Source organism: Gastrolobium bilobum, unplaced genomic scaffold (assembly GCF_033153095.1).
Source record: "Gastrolobium bilobum isolate Gb01-03AN ecotype WA unplaced genomic scaffold, APGP_CSIRO_Gbil_v1 utg10862, whole genome shotgun sequence".
NCBI classification, from domain to species: domain Eukaryota; kingdom Viridiplantae; phylum Streptophyta; class Magnoliopsida; order Fabales; family Fabaceae; genus Gastrolobium; species Gastrolobium bilobum.
In genome coordinates this window covers 303,375-318,987 of record NW_026897833.1, presented here as the reverse complement: position 1 = coordinate 318,987, position 15,613 = coordinate 303,375, and the positions used below count along the sequence as shown (strand labels likewise).

The window sequence follows — 15,613 nt, the reverse complement described above, 5'->3', positions numbered from 1 at the left end:
ACTCTTGCCTCTCATTTTTGCTTTGATGATTTCCTTTTCATTCTCATCGTGAATGAGACAAACTCTATTTTCGAAAAGCACTTTGAATCCTTTTTCAATCAATTGGCCAACACTCAACAGATTTTGTTGAATTTCGGGTACAAAAAGGACATCAGGAATAAACTTTGTACCTGAGCAACTTGTTATTGCAATAGTCCCCTTTCCTTTGACTGAAATATAATCACCATTGCCTATTCTGACTTTGGTGATATTGGTTGGCTTTAAATTTTTGAAAAGCTCCCTGTCATTGGTCATATGATTTGTGCAGCCACTGTCAATCAGCCAACTCTCACTCTCTTCACTTCTTGCAAAACACGTTGCCACAAAGAGTTGATCCTCCTCCTCCTCCTCTTGATCAGCAACCTTAGCTTCTTCCTCTTGCTGTTGATTTTTGCTCTTGCATATGACTGCTTCATGCCCCATTTGATTGCACTTGAAGCATTTAGCATCAGGTCTCTGCCAACATCTGAATGGTGGGTGACCCATTTTGCCACAATGCTGACAAGGTGGGTAACTTTTCTTTTCACCCTTTCCTTTGTTGTAATTAGTTTATTGGCTCTTGGCTAGAAGAGCACCTTCAACAACATGATCTTCCCTCATCAATCTTCGCTGCTCTTGGGCTTGGAGGACATGTAGCACTTCTGCAAAAGTAATTTTAGACAGATCTTTTGTGTTCTCCAACGAAGCAATAGATGCTTCATACCTCTCTGGCACTGTTACCAGAATTTTCTCAACAATTCTGGAATCTGCAAAATTATCGCCCAGTAACTTTATCTTGTTGGCAATGCCCAACAAACTTTATCTTGTTGGCAATGCCCAACAATGTGTCTGAGTATTCCTTGATTGTTTCAGACTCTTTCATCCTTTGAATCTCAAATTCCCTCATTAAGTTAAGCACCTGCATGCTTCGAATTCTTTCATCTCCAGCATATTCTGCCTTTAGATAGTCCCAAATTGTTTTTGCCGATTTGAGAGTCATGACCCTAGTAAAGATGGTTGTAGAGATACCAGCAAAAGGCATGATTTTGCCTTTGCTTTTCGTTTTTTTTTTCTCCTTATGATTCTTGATCTGGGCCATGGTGGGATTGTCCGGCAGAGGAAGGACTTCATAATCCTCTTCTACAGCTTCCCAAAGATCCAAAGCCTCTAGGTAAGCCTCCATTTTGACGGCCCAAAGATCATAGTTTTCCCCATTGAAAACTGGAAGAGCTGCTTGGGAAAATCTTGTTTCAGAATCCATTCTACATGTCCCGTAAGAAAATGGCTCTGATACCAATTGTTGGTTTTTGTTGGTTTTGGAGATGAAAAATATAATTGAGAAATGAGGTACTAGTTTATTGATGCATAACAATACAACTTATAAAGAAAAATAATAAAAAGAAACTACATAACTTCCCATCAATAGAAAAGAAAACTGCTCACTTCATAACTACCTATTAAAGCAGAAAAGTAACTGCTCACTACTTAACAACTCATTAAAACAGAAATAAAAACTGACTCCTAAATAATTAAAAATATTGCAGTTTCTAAAGCGTGATTTCTAACAAATGGCTACATCTTCCCACTCTAAATTGTTCCACCACAAGAGCCTCCTTCTATTGTAATCAAGATGTCTTTGGCAGAGTTGGAATTCAAAGGAAAAGCGTCCTCAAATTTCGGCAATCACCAATAGCAATGAATTCAAGGGAAGGAAAAGCCAATGCTCTCTTGTGGATGCTCTTCAGCTTTGGCAAATGATTAAGGGAGAGATGTCTAAGATTTGGGAATATATCATTAGAGTTGTCTCTGTCATCCTCGGCTTCCTTCACCACTTCTTCAATTGAATCACAATTGGCAACATAAAGATACTCAAGAAGCGGAGCATACCTCAGCCATGTCAAATGAGTTATTGATTGACAATCTACAATCTGCACCTGACGAAGCTTGGGAAGATGGAAAGTGTCAGCAATGGGTGAACTTTCCTTAATATTTTCTATTTCCCGTAAATCTATCCATTCCAGATGCTTCATTCCAGATGCTAAAAATGATGCCATATCAAATGACGTGATACTCCGAAGCAGAAAACGTCTCAAGCAATCCCTCAATTTGTTCGACTCGAGTAACTTATGGAGACCTGGGGTGGTTCTTAATTCGATGCACAGTTCTTCCAATTTTGGTAAGCACTCCAACTTCTCTAGTAGTGCTTTCTCCTCTTCTGCACTTAATGATCCAAAATAGGAAATTAATCTAAACACCTTCAACTGCTTAAGACTTTCAATCTCTTTTAAAGAAATGATGTTACAATTAAGATATTCCATAAGCAGTACCCTCAACATTTTCAAATTCTTCCAACCAATTTGCAACCCATTTCGTATTTTCGTAAATGACAGATTAAGGTATTCCAACCTCATTAATTCTTTTATTTCTGTTAGTGGATGGTCAATATCATTGTCTGATAGGTCTAAGACTTTCAACCTTGTCATGGATTCCAGATTCGAAAAGTCAGTGATATTCACATCATCCCCCCGTACACATAGGGTTAAGAGATTTGGACAAGATGGTACTTGCCAACTTCCACTCGCAGCATTTATAATTGAAATCCTTTCCACATCATTCAACCTTTCAAAATCCATTTCTGACATGCCTAATGCCTCCCCTTCAACTACAACTTTGTCTTTATTTCGATCTCCATCACGGGCTAACCATAGTGCCATATCTCTTATCACATCATGCATCTTAATTCTAAATGTCCCATTACGATAATCTTCAACGCCCTCTAAGAGACATGAAAGCTTTAATTTTTCAATGATAGATTCCCCTTCCTCATACATATCATATATACTCTTCTTCATTCTACCTTTACCCAGAAATCCCTCTCCGATCCATCGATCAATTAAATCTTTAACCTCAACTTCATAATCTTTTGGGTATAGTGCACAATATAGGAAGCAACTCTTGTGTGTTTCATCTGGGAGTCTGTCATAACTAAACGTCAGGATACGAAACATATCCTTTTCCAACTTTAGACCTATGAAAGAGAACCGTGTTAAATCACCCATGGCTTGACTCCATGCTGCAACGCTTTTCACTCCTGACATGGCACGTCCCACTGTAACCAGTGCTAGTGGCAATCCTTTGCATAATTTAGCTATATCCCATGCTAACATTTGAATATCTGTGTGACTGCGTAATGTCTCCTCACCTACCATTTTACAAAACAATTCAAATGCTTCTTGCTCTCCTAAACGTTCCACTTCAAATTTCTTCCCCGCTTGCATTTTAGCACACACATCCTCATTCCGTGTTGTGAACAACACTTTTGAATGATTATTAGTATCCTTCGGATGTGGAACTCCCACCTTTTCTAGTTCCAACTCTCCCCATAAATCGTCTAACATTAGCACAAATTTCTTTGTTTTCAGGACTCGATAAATCGTTGCCACTCTTTCATCTGGATTACGTTTGTCCCAAATATAATCATTGATCCCTAAGCTCTTTCGAATGGAATCCATAATTTTATCAATATCACAATATCTAGAAACCACCACCCACAACACTATATCAAAGTTGTGCTGTCTCTTTCCAAATTCACCGTGAATTCTCTTCATAAGGGTGGTTTTTCCAGCCCCACCCATTCCATATAAACCAATCATGTTTACATTTTTATCTTCAATAGTATTCCAGACTCTGTTGAGCATCAAATCCAAGCCTATAGTCTCAACATAAGGCATCTCATCCACCACCCCAGAGTGTAGGTTGTAAGCAATATCAACTAAACGTTTCTCCGAGAGTCCATCCACCTCCCTAAGCATGGCCACAACTCTCTTTCCTAACTTGTAGCTTGACACACAATTCTTTGGGCAACAACCGCTTAGACATTTATTATGAGTTTCTAGAGAACCTTGGTTTTGAATTTCCTCCATTACCTGTAAGCAGTATGTACAGTAAGACTTTATTAATATGCATCAATTTAATATATATTTTTTATATTTGATTTTTAAAGTTTTAGATTTTGTATATATCCTGATCTTTAGGTTTTTTATGTTTATGAATTAGTGAAATAATACAAAAACTATTTAAAGTGATCAAATAAACATTTTCTCTTAAATTATTTAATGAGTTGAATTCAAGATAGGCTTTATTAGATTTAGGGAGGATATATACCCGGTTCAATTTGAGAAGATAGATGAATATTTCCAATATAGTTCGAGATAGTGTGATCGGATATTGATTGAATTTGGTCTCGCTCCCTAATGTTTGGTTTGGGGTGCTTAAGTTGGTGTTCTATCATGTGTTATATATGGTGAAAAATGGGTGATGTGTTCGCATGTCCAGTTTCACACTCTCAGGCTAGTGTTTGCAGAGGTAGGAGTGCAAAAGACCAAAGATCCCCCCTACCTTAAGAGTGTGAATGTTGCATATATAAGTGGTTGTGCTTGTGCAAAATATTATAGGCTTTCAATTGCCTTACAAGGAGGGATGGACCTAGGGAGGGGATCGATAGCATGGGTAGCCGCCCATCCCTAAGTTTTATTTATTTTTATTTCATGTATAAAACGATCTTTTTTTAATAATAATAAATTATTAGTACTAATAGTTAGCTCCCTTCAAAAATATTTATAAAGTTAGCATTTTTTATTAGTTTTAAATATACTTATAATTATAATATTTTATTTTCATCTGTTATTAGAAAAAATTCTGAGTCCGTCACCGCTTACAAGTGGTACAACTATTTTACTAATTTTTTTTAATAATCTCAAAATTATTTTTTTATTAAAAATAAGAACTGTTAATAAATAACATGAGAGAAAGAAATTTAAATCATTTGCAGAATAACGTCTATTTAATTACATTTGTATCTAACTATCCTAATAATTTTTTTTTCAATGTCATATTTGAAAATGTTTGAAGAGATAATGCTACAGCAATACAATATAGTTGTACAGTAAAACTTACCCAATCTAACACTTTTCTTCTTTTAAAATTTTTAATGGCAATCGAGAGATGTTCCTACAATTTCTTTACAAAATGACTGATAATGAAATTTTAGAGAGGCTTACTAAGTTCATGATCTATATCTCTCCAATATGGTAGAAAGTGTTGCCGATTTTCTCTTATTTTTATCTAGTTCTGTTTGATATAACTTTTTTCGTGCCATAATTATGTATTGTACATAAAAAGGGGGAATAAATTGGTAACGGTAAGGAGCCTAGGAACATTCTGCTCAATTTGAAGACTAGACGACAGAGAGGTAAGTAAAAGGTGTTGTTATTTTAGTTCAAACTTTTTATCATCCGTACTTACAGTTAACAAATAAACCAACAAGCAACAAAAGATGTCTAAATTATGCATGGGTCGTATATACAATATATCTACCATACGGCATTGATTTTCTATGCTTCGAGTTTAATACGAAAAAATATAAGCAAATAACTGGATGGCGAGCATTTACCAAATGAAGTGTGTGTTTACCTCTTCAAGTTTTTGAACTTTTTCCAGCCAACCATTCACTTCCTCTGTCCTTTTCATCTCCCCAGTCTCCTCAGCATCATCGATTCTTCTATGCAGATCCTTCCTAATGTTTTGAAGATCAACCCACTTCTCTTGTAATGATGCGAGATTCTTCTCTAGCTTATAAACATAGGAAGCGTGGACTTTACCGCTGCTGAACAAACAGGTAGCAACTTCCCAAAGTACTCCTACAACCTCCATGGTTTTATCTATATCTCAAACAATTGTTAATACTTCCATTACTTTTTATCAAAAAAAAAAAAAAAAAAAATGCATAATCGAAGAGAAAAAGAAAAGAAAAACTCAAAAGTAATAATGTATATGCTCATGAAATAATATATAAGCATGTGTTTTGGACCAATATTAGAGGACCAAGACCCCGGTTCTCAAGAATCGAGGACCAAAGAATCTTAACCCTTAACGAAGTAACTCAAACCGCCAACAAGGTTTCCAATCAAACGCGCAACATACGACTGAATAAGAAACATGTTTATTTTCTTTCATTTTTTTCCCTCTAAAATGATACAGTACACAATTTCGAAATAGGAATAAGAAAAAAGAAAACAAAGATAAAGTAAATGAAAAAAAAAAGTAATATTCCATGCTATCAATTTTTTTTTTTTTTTCAGTTAGCCCGAATATCATGATAAATACTTGAATACAATCACAAGAAACCATGATCAATTCACTACTGCCATTTGAACACTTTTACACTTCAACCTTAGTTTAATGAACACACACAAACACTATCATGCAAAACAAAATGGTCTTCTTTACCTTTAAAAGGAGGCAAATGGTCGGTAACCAACAAAAAAAACAGAAGAAAAGAGAATGGTCCCGTGGCCTTTCACACGCATAGGATTGGAAGACATGAACTAGAATTCCAACTTCAACAAATTGGCCATCCAAACCTCTCTTGCCATTATTTAGAGTCTTTACTATTCCACGAACCCAATATAAATAATTGTTACTACTGCAATCTTTTCGACGGTCAAAGATCTTTATAAGCAACTGGCCAAATATCATTCTAATGTTGTTGTTTTGAGTATCTTACTATCTTAGATCCATGAGGCTTGTTTCTAAACCAGCAATTAACACAATAAAAATCCAACAATGTTGCAAATTTAAGTTTGGCAGTTTGGTGTCCAGGCAGAGAGCATGATATACGGTATCATGGATTTCATGTGGTGGGTCTCAATACAAGTGGATCTTGTATAAAACGATTTCACCCAAAAAAAACTTAATTACATAAATAACACAGAAGAGAAGCTCTGATAACATATAAAGAATTATTTAACATCAAAATCTTAAACTATTAGATGAGGTTAGGTTAATGATTTTTATATTATATTTCTCTAACTATAAAAACATCATAGATTAATTAAGTTTGGCAGTTGTATGGAGGTTTAAGCTCATGTTTATTATTTGATAAGTTGAGGATGTTTTATTTTGAGGTACTAAAGGAACGGAAAGGTTGCAAGGGACTGTGCCATAACAAATATATTATTATTTCATGACGTTCGATTAGGAACCTCGTTTGTTTGTTTGTACCCCTTATTAATTACAAGTCCAATCTCATACCCATATTTATGAACATGGAATCAAAATGGCACCGTAAGTAAAAGGATTTTACGAACCCGGAATGTCGCTTTCTCCAAAACAGCTTTGATGCGTAACTCTTTTAATTTCTTCAGATCAGAATATTGTTATCCAACGTCTTCTCCTCTTCAAATGTCCTACGTCAGACTTCAACTGCTGCAACCTTTAAGAACAATTTTTTTTGTCTCTTTCCTGCTCTCTAAGGCTTCTTTCCTTTTTCCCGCTCCTCTAGTTCTTTTTTCTCCTTGTTATAAAGTAAGGAATATATTCTTAGCGTAACCAAAGGGAAAAGAAAAAGCATAACTCCGCATACACGAAATATATTCTCCAATTTGTAGCCTAACTTGAGACAAAGACAAACCCAAAGATAGGGAAACATCGCATCAATTCCTCTTTAGAGCCTATATAATTTATTTTTGGGAAAAGTTGATCATTTACATCCCTATATTTTTTTATCATCAATTACCTGTTGTGATTTTATTTCATCCAAGTTCACATATAATATCGTTAATAATTGAACTAACTTACCCATTTATTCCTATTTTACTTGTTAATTAATCTGATATAAAAAATTTAGACACGAGTAATAAATAAGTAAAGGTTTCATAGAATGAACAGAGCATCCCTTAAAAAAAATATCACAAAAAAGTTAACATTCGAAATTTTGAATGTAGTCATTTTTAAATAAATGGATCTTTCTTTTATTATTCCTAAATCAATCCCCCATTATTTGGCAAGCAGCTACAATTTTATTCTTTTTATGTTATCATAACAATATTAATTACATGCTACTTATATTATTTTTCTTATAAGTAAAGTAATAAAGTAGTATTATTTTCTTATAATTATATATCAACATTTTTTTCTATTTTTGAATAAAAAAGTATAAGAAATCATATAAAAAATGGGCTTCTCTTTTCTCATGTCACATGAGATATCATCTCTCATGTCATAGACACAATAAGTGGTGGGGCCCACCACTTATTAAAAAAGAAGAAAAAACTAAAAAGATAGCACGAATTTCGATGTCTCACAACATGAGAAAACTATCTCCTATTACATAAGAAAATGATTTCCCATAAAAAATATGGTGTATAAGAATCGTCTCTTAGAATATAATATTAATATTGAATTGTATAGATAAGAGGAAAAGGATAAAAAGAGGCCTTAATTTGCATATTGATGTTGGGGCCAATGCTCTTTGCCTGTTTTTTTTTTTTTTTGGTATTTAATGTGATTTCCTTTATTTTGTCACATATAGCTATAAATTATCTCTAGTAAAAAAATTTCAAGCCCCCCTTCCAACAACTATTGTTCTCTCATCTATTATTATTATGTGTTTTTTCTAGTCATAATCAAGTAGACTTTGCCACGTTTTTATTTTTAGGGTCAGATTTCACTTTTGATAAACAGAACTCCAAACATAAAATAAGGATAAAATGGACAAGTTTGTTTAATTACTAATAGTGTTAAAAGGTGGACTTGGATGAAAAAAAACCATGAGAGGGTAATTGATAAGAGAAAAAAATCATAAGGGTGTAAGTGATAAAAGAGTATTTTGCTCGTCAACGACCGTTTTCCCGTCGCAAACCTTATTTGCAATGGAATTTCGCTCGTTTGCGACAGATATTGCCCATCGCGAATAAGTTGTTTTTTTAGTAGTGCATCCCTTTGGCTTTCTGCCTATTGCTTGTACACAGCGATACCTCCTGCGGTTGTCCTTCAATGATACCACCTACCTATTGCTTGGATTAAACAATGACGCTGTATGTGAGAAATGATAAACTTTGATTCTTATTCTATCATAGCAAATACACTCAATGCATCATTCAACCACCAGCCCTCGGTAACATAATGTACACCAGAAGCAACCACTTTTGCCATCAATGTTCTTCCAAATTAAATACATGCCAAAGGACTTAGCCATCAAAATAAACATGATCAAAGCAATTAGCCATATACCACATACCAATTACTACTACAATGATCATGCACTAAGTCATCCAAAATACATCACATGGCCTCAAAATATACATATACATATGACAATGCAAATAACATATACATCTACAATCCTAGATGAGATGTAATCCAAAATAACCAACTATTAACATATAGGACATCTAGCCCAAATACGGCCACTTGCCACCAGAGGCTCTTGCAGCATCTATACCTGAAAGAGGGTTCCCACAACACGGGGCGAGATATACGAATATATCTCAGTAAACTAGGGGTCCTTAGAGCATCTCTCCACCCCACAGTTCACTCATAGTATAATAGCAATAACTGAAAATAATGTAATAAATACATATCAATGCAGTGTGTAAAAATATATACAGGAGACATATATCCCTTGAGCTCTCTTGTTGTCCTAAGATGCAAATAGTCCTACTAGCCAGATAAAATACCAAGTATGAATTACGCATCATCATGCAACATACAAACACAGGAAAACACCATCATATGCCACTCCCAATGCATACACATACGTATAACAAAGCATTAAACTACTTTATTGTATTTACATACACTATCAACAACCACTACCCATTCCGGGCTTGGGGGAACAATAAATGGATCAATTCTCAAGGTCCGAAGGCTTACCTCAATGGGCTTTCAATTCAACCTTTATTCACCAACAAGTTTGCAACCAATCAAACTTTGAATTCAAGCTACAATCTTACAAAATCCACACCAACACTTGGTTCACTCAAATAACCAAGTCAAGTTCCATTGCTTCCACCGATTCTTGGTCAATCAAAGATGATCCACTTACTTCAGTCCTATCCACAACATGGACACAATCAATGACCAATCAAATCAATGGCTTGGAATGCAAGAAAACTCACAAACCAAGTTTGAATTTTTGAAAATATCATAGGATACCCAAAAACTCATTTATATCGGTTAAATCATCATCAAAACAACTTTTCCAAAGGAATTAAGCCTCAATCAACCTCTAGACTACCCCACCATACATGCATATTCATTAAATGGAACCCTAACATAGCCATCATCATAAAACTCAAGGAGAGTGAGATTTCTTACCATAGATAGTCTTAGAATCACTTAGGGAGTAGATTCCAAGCTTTAATTCAACTAATGGGTCACTCCAAGTCCACCAATCTCAAGTTAGGGCACAACTTTTCTCTCACATTTTCTCTCAATGCAAGGTTTTTTGGTAGATTATGGATTAGGAGTTGTATTTGCCTCACAATTCTAAGCAAGATTGGTCCAAGATTCAAAGGATTTGGTTGAGAAATGGAGGAGTTGTGTTTGGAGCACTCACAACAATGGCTTCTCTCCCTCTCTAGCGATGATGGCTGCACAAAGAAGAAGAAAGAAAATGAAGCTTATTTGGCTTTCTTTCACTTAAATTACTTAAGTTAAGTTCAACTGGGTAAAAATTTATCTATTTATTTACCTCCATTCACTTCCAAACTTTATCCTATGGTCTAAAATATTTTCCTAAGAACATTTCTAATTTTACTTTTATATTTTGGATACTTTTGCCTACACACATTTTACCCCATAATTTTCACTGACTTCATTTTTTATCGCAAAAGTGGCCCTAATTTATCTAATTAAATATTTCCTCTAATTCAACCCACTAATACAAGATTAATTGTCTAATTACATGTAATTAATTAAATATCGTGGTGAGAGATATTATAAAAAACCGATAACCAGACTGATTTTCTTTAGATTAGTTGAACCGATGGGACATGTAATTTTTTTTTAAAAATAAAATAAAATAGTGAAATGCAATGCTTTTACACCATTACTAGCAAGACAAATCCCTAAATTGCAACACACATATATGTATATTTAAGTATTTGAATATTTGTATGAAATTTTAAGCATAAAATATAAATTTGCATATATTTATCTATGTCATCCAATTTAACCAATTATTTACTAATTAAATCATTAACTCAATAAACCAATATCCCAACTGAGTCGATAACGGGAATAACATTGGTTTATATTGCTACTTGGCAGCGAGAGAGATATGATTTTATAATTTTGTAATACAATTTAGATAACTTCTATACTGAGGTGTAATGAATATTGGGCCACGGAGCTGAAAGACATTAAAATGGTCTAATGAGCTCTCTTCCAAATGGAATATTAAAAATACATGATTTATGATAGCCCAACTTAAAAGCCCAAACTGAAAATCCATCCAAACCCACTCTGGTCAATTCACCCGCTGCTGCCAATTAAAACCGACCGCTGTACAACCTGTGTCTCCATGCAGGTCCATTTATACATGTTACATGTTGATGTGCAATTATAAGTTTATAACCAAATAGTACAAGGGATTGTAGTTTGTCCTTTAACATGACACTATTAAATTTTCTACACACATAATATTTTGTGGGACCCGTACTTTTTAAAACAAAAAAAATTAAAAAAGTTAAGGCACGCAAAACGAATTTCTATAACATTACACAATTACTTTTCCTACAACATAACTCTTATAAAACCCATAGTATAATCAGACATATAGATTATGAAGTAGGTAAATGATAACCTAAATTCCTTTTCTTTCTTTTTCCATACTCGTAAAATTTTTGGGCCAAAGTATAAAGGGGAGTATCAAAGGGGAAAAGAACTAAGATTCATTGCTCAAGTTTAAACAACAAAGTCCTATGTAAATAAAGACGAACAAGGATAACATTTCTGTTGCTATTTGAAAGCTTCTAAACAGGATGAAGATGCCAAATTTTCAGGTTTCTGAACCAGCTTTATGTTTCTTCAAATCTATAATGAAGTGCATGATTGGCTGATTGGCCATTAACTATTGTGTGGATAGTAACTCCTCAAATCTTTCAAGTTGAGCAATTTGATATATTTAGTTGAACCCCTCTTCAATGGATACATGCCTTAGTAAAAAAATATAACGCAGAATACTAAGAAATAATGATTTTTTTTTGGGTTTTAGTTTTATCCTTTAACATAACATAACAAATTTTCTTACTCTCACAATATTTTATGGGGCCCACACTTTTTAAAACAAAAAAATAAATAAAAAATTCAGGCACGCAAAATGAATCTCTATAACATTACACAATCACTTTTCCTACAACATAACTCTTATAAAACCCTTTTTTTTATCCATATAATTTCAAACAATAGTAATTTCATGCTAGCAAGCTGATACCAACACAACAACATTAACTGAAGTTTAAGCAGGGGTGTTGTTTATAAGATACTGTTTAAAAGAAAAAAGATTAAATATTATTGACATAAGCACAGTATGTATCTATCCATCTAGATTCTTAGAAACAATCTCAAAGGCTAGAACAGGCCCAGCTAGCATCAACACCATGGATGATCTTTTCATGTAATGTGGCTCCAGCACAAGCAACGATACCACGATCAAGCCCTTCCAAATATAAACCTTTTGAGAAATCCAAGGAACTACCCCCAGCATCTGTTACCACACCTCCAGCCTCTTGTATAATGACAACACCAGCAGAATGATCCCATATTTTCTCCTTGTAACCAGCCCTAGCAAACTTCATGAAAGCCGCAGCATCCCCACAAGCTATTGCTGTATATTTCATCATGCTGTGAACTCTTAATGGCTGATTACTGCATACATTTACAAATGATTAATAAGAGCTATCTTTTTACTAGAAAGTTACATTGTCTTTCGTGCCTTTTTCCAAGTGATAATTTAAATATATAGCCTTTTTCATTGAGATAAATGAGAATGTAACTAGTCATTAAGTAAGGAATGTGCAACTACTCATCACAATTTTCAGCTTGCCAACATATTCTATGAACCTTTTCATTTCTATGATATTAAATTAGCAAAAATGATTGGGTCTTTCACAAAAATTTTAATATGCATATAATACTAACTGAATACAAATAAAAAACATATAATACTAACATTTAATATGTTGGAATATCTAGACACCTGACAATATCACTCATGAAAAATCAAAAGACAGAGAGGGTAACTGACATTGAAATGGAATGAAATAAAAATGAACCTGAGACCAACACTTTGAGCCAGTCCTTCAGTAAAAGAGTGGCTTGAATTGGCCTTCTCAACTGGTTCACAGAAAGTGGCCAATGCTGGGTTGTCAATGGAAGAAACAGAAACTTGTTTTGCATGATTTGGCCACACAAACTTCTTATTGACATGGAGCAGTTGTTGGATCCAAGCCTTGCCACTACCCCTTTTAGCATAAATTACACAACCTTTATTCCAAGTTTCAGAGGTTGGAGTCAACTTGGACATAATCCTATGATAATGGTGATGATAACTTAACCAGTCCTTTCTCATTGGGTAGTTAGGACACCCTAGAACTCCAAGCATCACTTCTCCATTCTCTATGAGTGATAGAGCTACAGCATATTGATCTCCACCTACAAACCCCAATGTACCAATAAGAGGACCAAGTACCCAAAATCTTCCAGAAGGACCCCCAACAGAGTTGCAGCGACTAATGATTTCAAGAACCTCTGAAGTTCCAAGAGCTGATTTTGGTTCTTCAACTCCAAATCGAGGTGCTTCAGCTAAACATTCATTCACGGTTTTAACCACAGCATCTAACAGTTTACATGCATTAGTATTTGAGAGAGTGTGACCATCCTTTTCAGCTAGAATTGAGATATTTTCACCCACTAAACACTGGGACAATATCCAGCTGACAATTGCTTGCACACTCCAACCTATATAAAAAGAATAATGAATACTAAAATTCAATCATTACTGAAAGTATGAATATAAATTCACTAGCTACCAGAAATAGAATGATCAGTAGTGTCCCAAAAAATGTTTTATTCAGAAATTCCAGAGACTAATATGCAATAACCATCATATGACCAAAGTTGTAAAGAAACTTAATGAAAGGAGCAAGCTCTACACCAAAGATTAGCCTAATATTAAGCATACAAAAACATTTTACAAAGAGTGTCAGTCCAAAATATTTTTGTCCAAAATACCTCAAAAGTCCAAAAACAATCTCTATTTGGTGATGCAACAAATGGTTCTTCGAAGGAGTCATCTTGATAAATATCAAGGGAGATTATAGAGCTCTTTTTCTGTTAAATATTGTTTTCCTTCCAGCAGCAATTTGTTTTTTAACATTTTTTCTATTCTTATTGAGAGGATAGTTATCCTCCTCCTTTACAATGTTCCTTACTTTACTTCTAATATAATTTCTTTTTTTTTTAACAAAGTTTATAAAAGGGTAGGTTTTATATATCACTTCACTTCTTCAGTGGTAATATAGTCGAGTGTGTTCGATAAGGTCCCTGCACTTTCATGCTGTAGACAACAACTCTACCCCAAAGTTGTTCCAATTTAATATAAAAATCCAACTCTAGAAATCCATATAAACCCATATGTTTAGTGTTTACGACAGTGCAAAATAACCGAACGTAACTCAATCAAATAGTATTTTTTTTTTTTTAAACCAGTTTTAATTGGTTTTATAAACCATTTCAAAAAATTGAACCTGAAAAAAAGAATTGGTTTAAAAAGCCATTCAGAATCAGCTTTTATCTGTTCTGAACCAATTATAAATCATAAATTGGTTTTGAAATATAAGTTAATTCCGAATTGTTTTCAAATGGGTTGTGAATTAATTTTGAAACGTTTCGAAAAAAATAAAACCAATTTAAACTAATTTAATTCGGTTCAGAAAAAAAAAAAAATTTGATTTGGATCACTATGCACACCCTTAATAGCATAAAGTCAAAACTCAACCCATTAGCTAGTTAAAAAATAAAAAAACTAATCTTCTGTAAACGCAAACAAGAGACCTCCCCCTACACACACATATCACGAATAAAATGTTCAACATATTAGAGAGTTTAATTAGGAACATTCACCTGCAACTGTGACTGGAGAAATGTCACCCTTGGATTGGACATGATCGTTGCTCATAGACATGGAAATCAAAGTGTCTTGCACTTTCTGACAGAGGAAGCATGCCATCTGCACTGCTCTGACAGCAACATCCAACTCTTTGGAATATTCCTCTTGTTCTGAGACAAGGCCAAACATTTTCTGGTCCTCCTCCATCAAAGGATAACAATAAATTTGGTCGAAATTTGACACAAAACCAATGTGGCTTAAGAGGTTGTTGGGGAATTTATGGTGTAGGGACAAGAAGCATGAACCTGCTGCTGCTGCTTTTACATGGCTGAGTGTGAAGCTGTCACTTCTCCTCCTATGTCCTAACACACATGGTAATTTTACACTCAAGCTAGCACAGTATATAGGCATGTCAAGTACTCAACAAGTTTTCCCTCTCTTTGGTATGTGCTTAGTAGTTGGTGGTTATTACTTATTAATAATGTGCGGATATTGGTAAATAAAAATAGGGTTTACATTTGTCATTTAACATGACATAACAAATTTTTCTACGTACACAACATTTTATGAAACTCATACTTTTTGAAGAAAAAAGAAAAAAAAAGAGCAAGTAGGACACGCAAAACAAATTTCTATAACATT

At 34.2% G+C, this 15,613-nt stretch overlaps 3 protein-coding genes across 3 annotated transcripts; all 3 read right to left on the bottom strand.

Moving 5' to 3' along the window:
- Window positions 1–793: 793 nt before the first annotated feature.
- On the bottom strand, window positions 794–1,279 carry LOC133310714 (uncharacterized). The gene has a single exon (XM_061511685.1). The coding sequence runs from the start codon at window positions 1,277–1,279 to the stop codon at window positions 794–796; it is 486 nt and encodes a 161-aa protein (XP_061367669.1).
- A 391-nt stretch (window positions 1,280–1,670) lies between these two features.
- LOC133310713 (probable disease resistance protein At5g63020) lies at window positions 1,671–5,730 on the bottom strand. The gene is made up of 2 exons (XM_061511683.1): window positions 5,491–5,730; window positions 1,671–3,944 (listed from the first exon to the last, which is right to left on the bottom strand). Exons 1-2 carry the CDS (start codon window positions 5,728–5,730, stop codon window positions 1,671–1,673), a joined length of 2,514 nt encoding a protein of 837 aa, XP_061367667.1.
- Window positions 5,731–12,328: 6,598 nt separating this feature from the next.
- LOC133310734 (PAP-specific phosphatase HAL2-like) lies at window positions 12,329–15,382 on the bottom strand. The gene is made up of 3 exons (XM_061511712.1): window positions 14,986–15,382; window positions 13,137–13,821; window positions 12,329–12,729 (listed from the first exon to the last, which is right to left on the bottom strand). The coding sequence occupies exons 1-3, from the start codon at window positions 15,380–15,382 to the stop codon at window positions 12,426–12,428; spliced, it is 1,386 nt and encodes a 461-aa protein (XP_061367696.1). The 3' UTR covers window positions 12,329–12,425.
- Window positions 15,383–15,613: the final 231 nt, after the last annotated feature.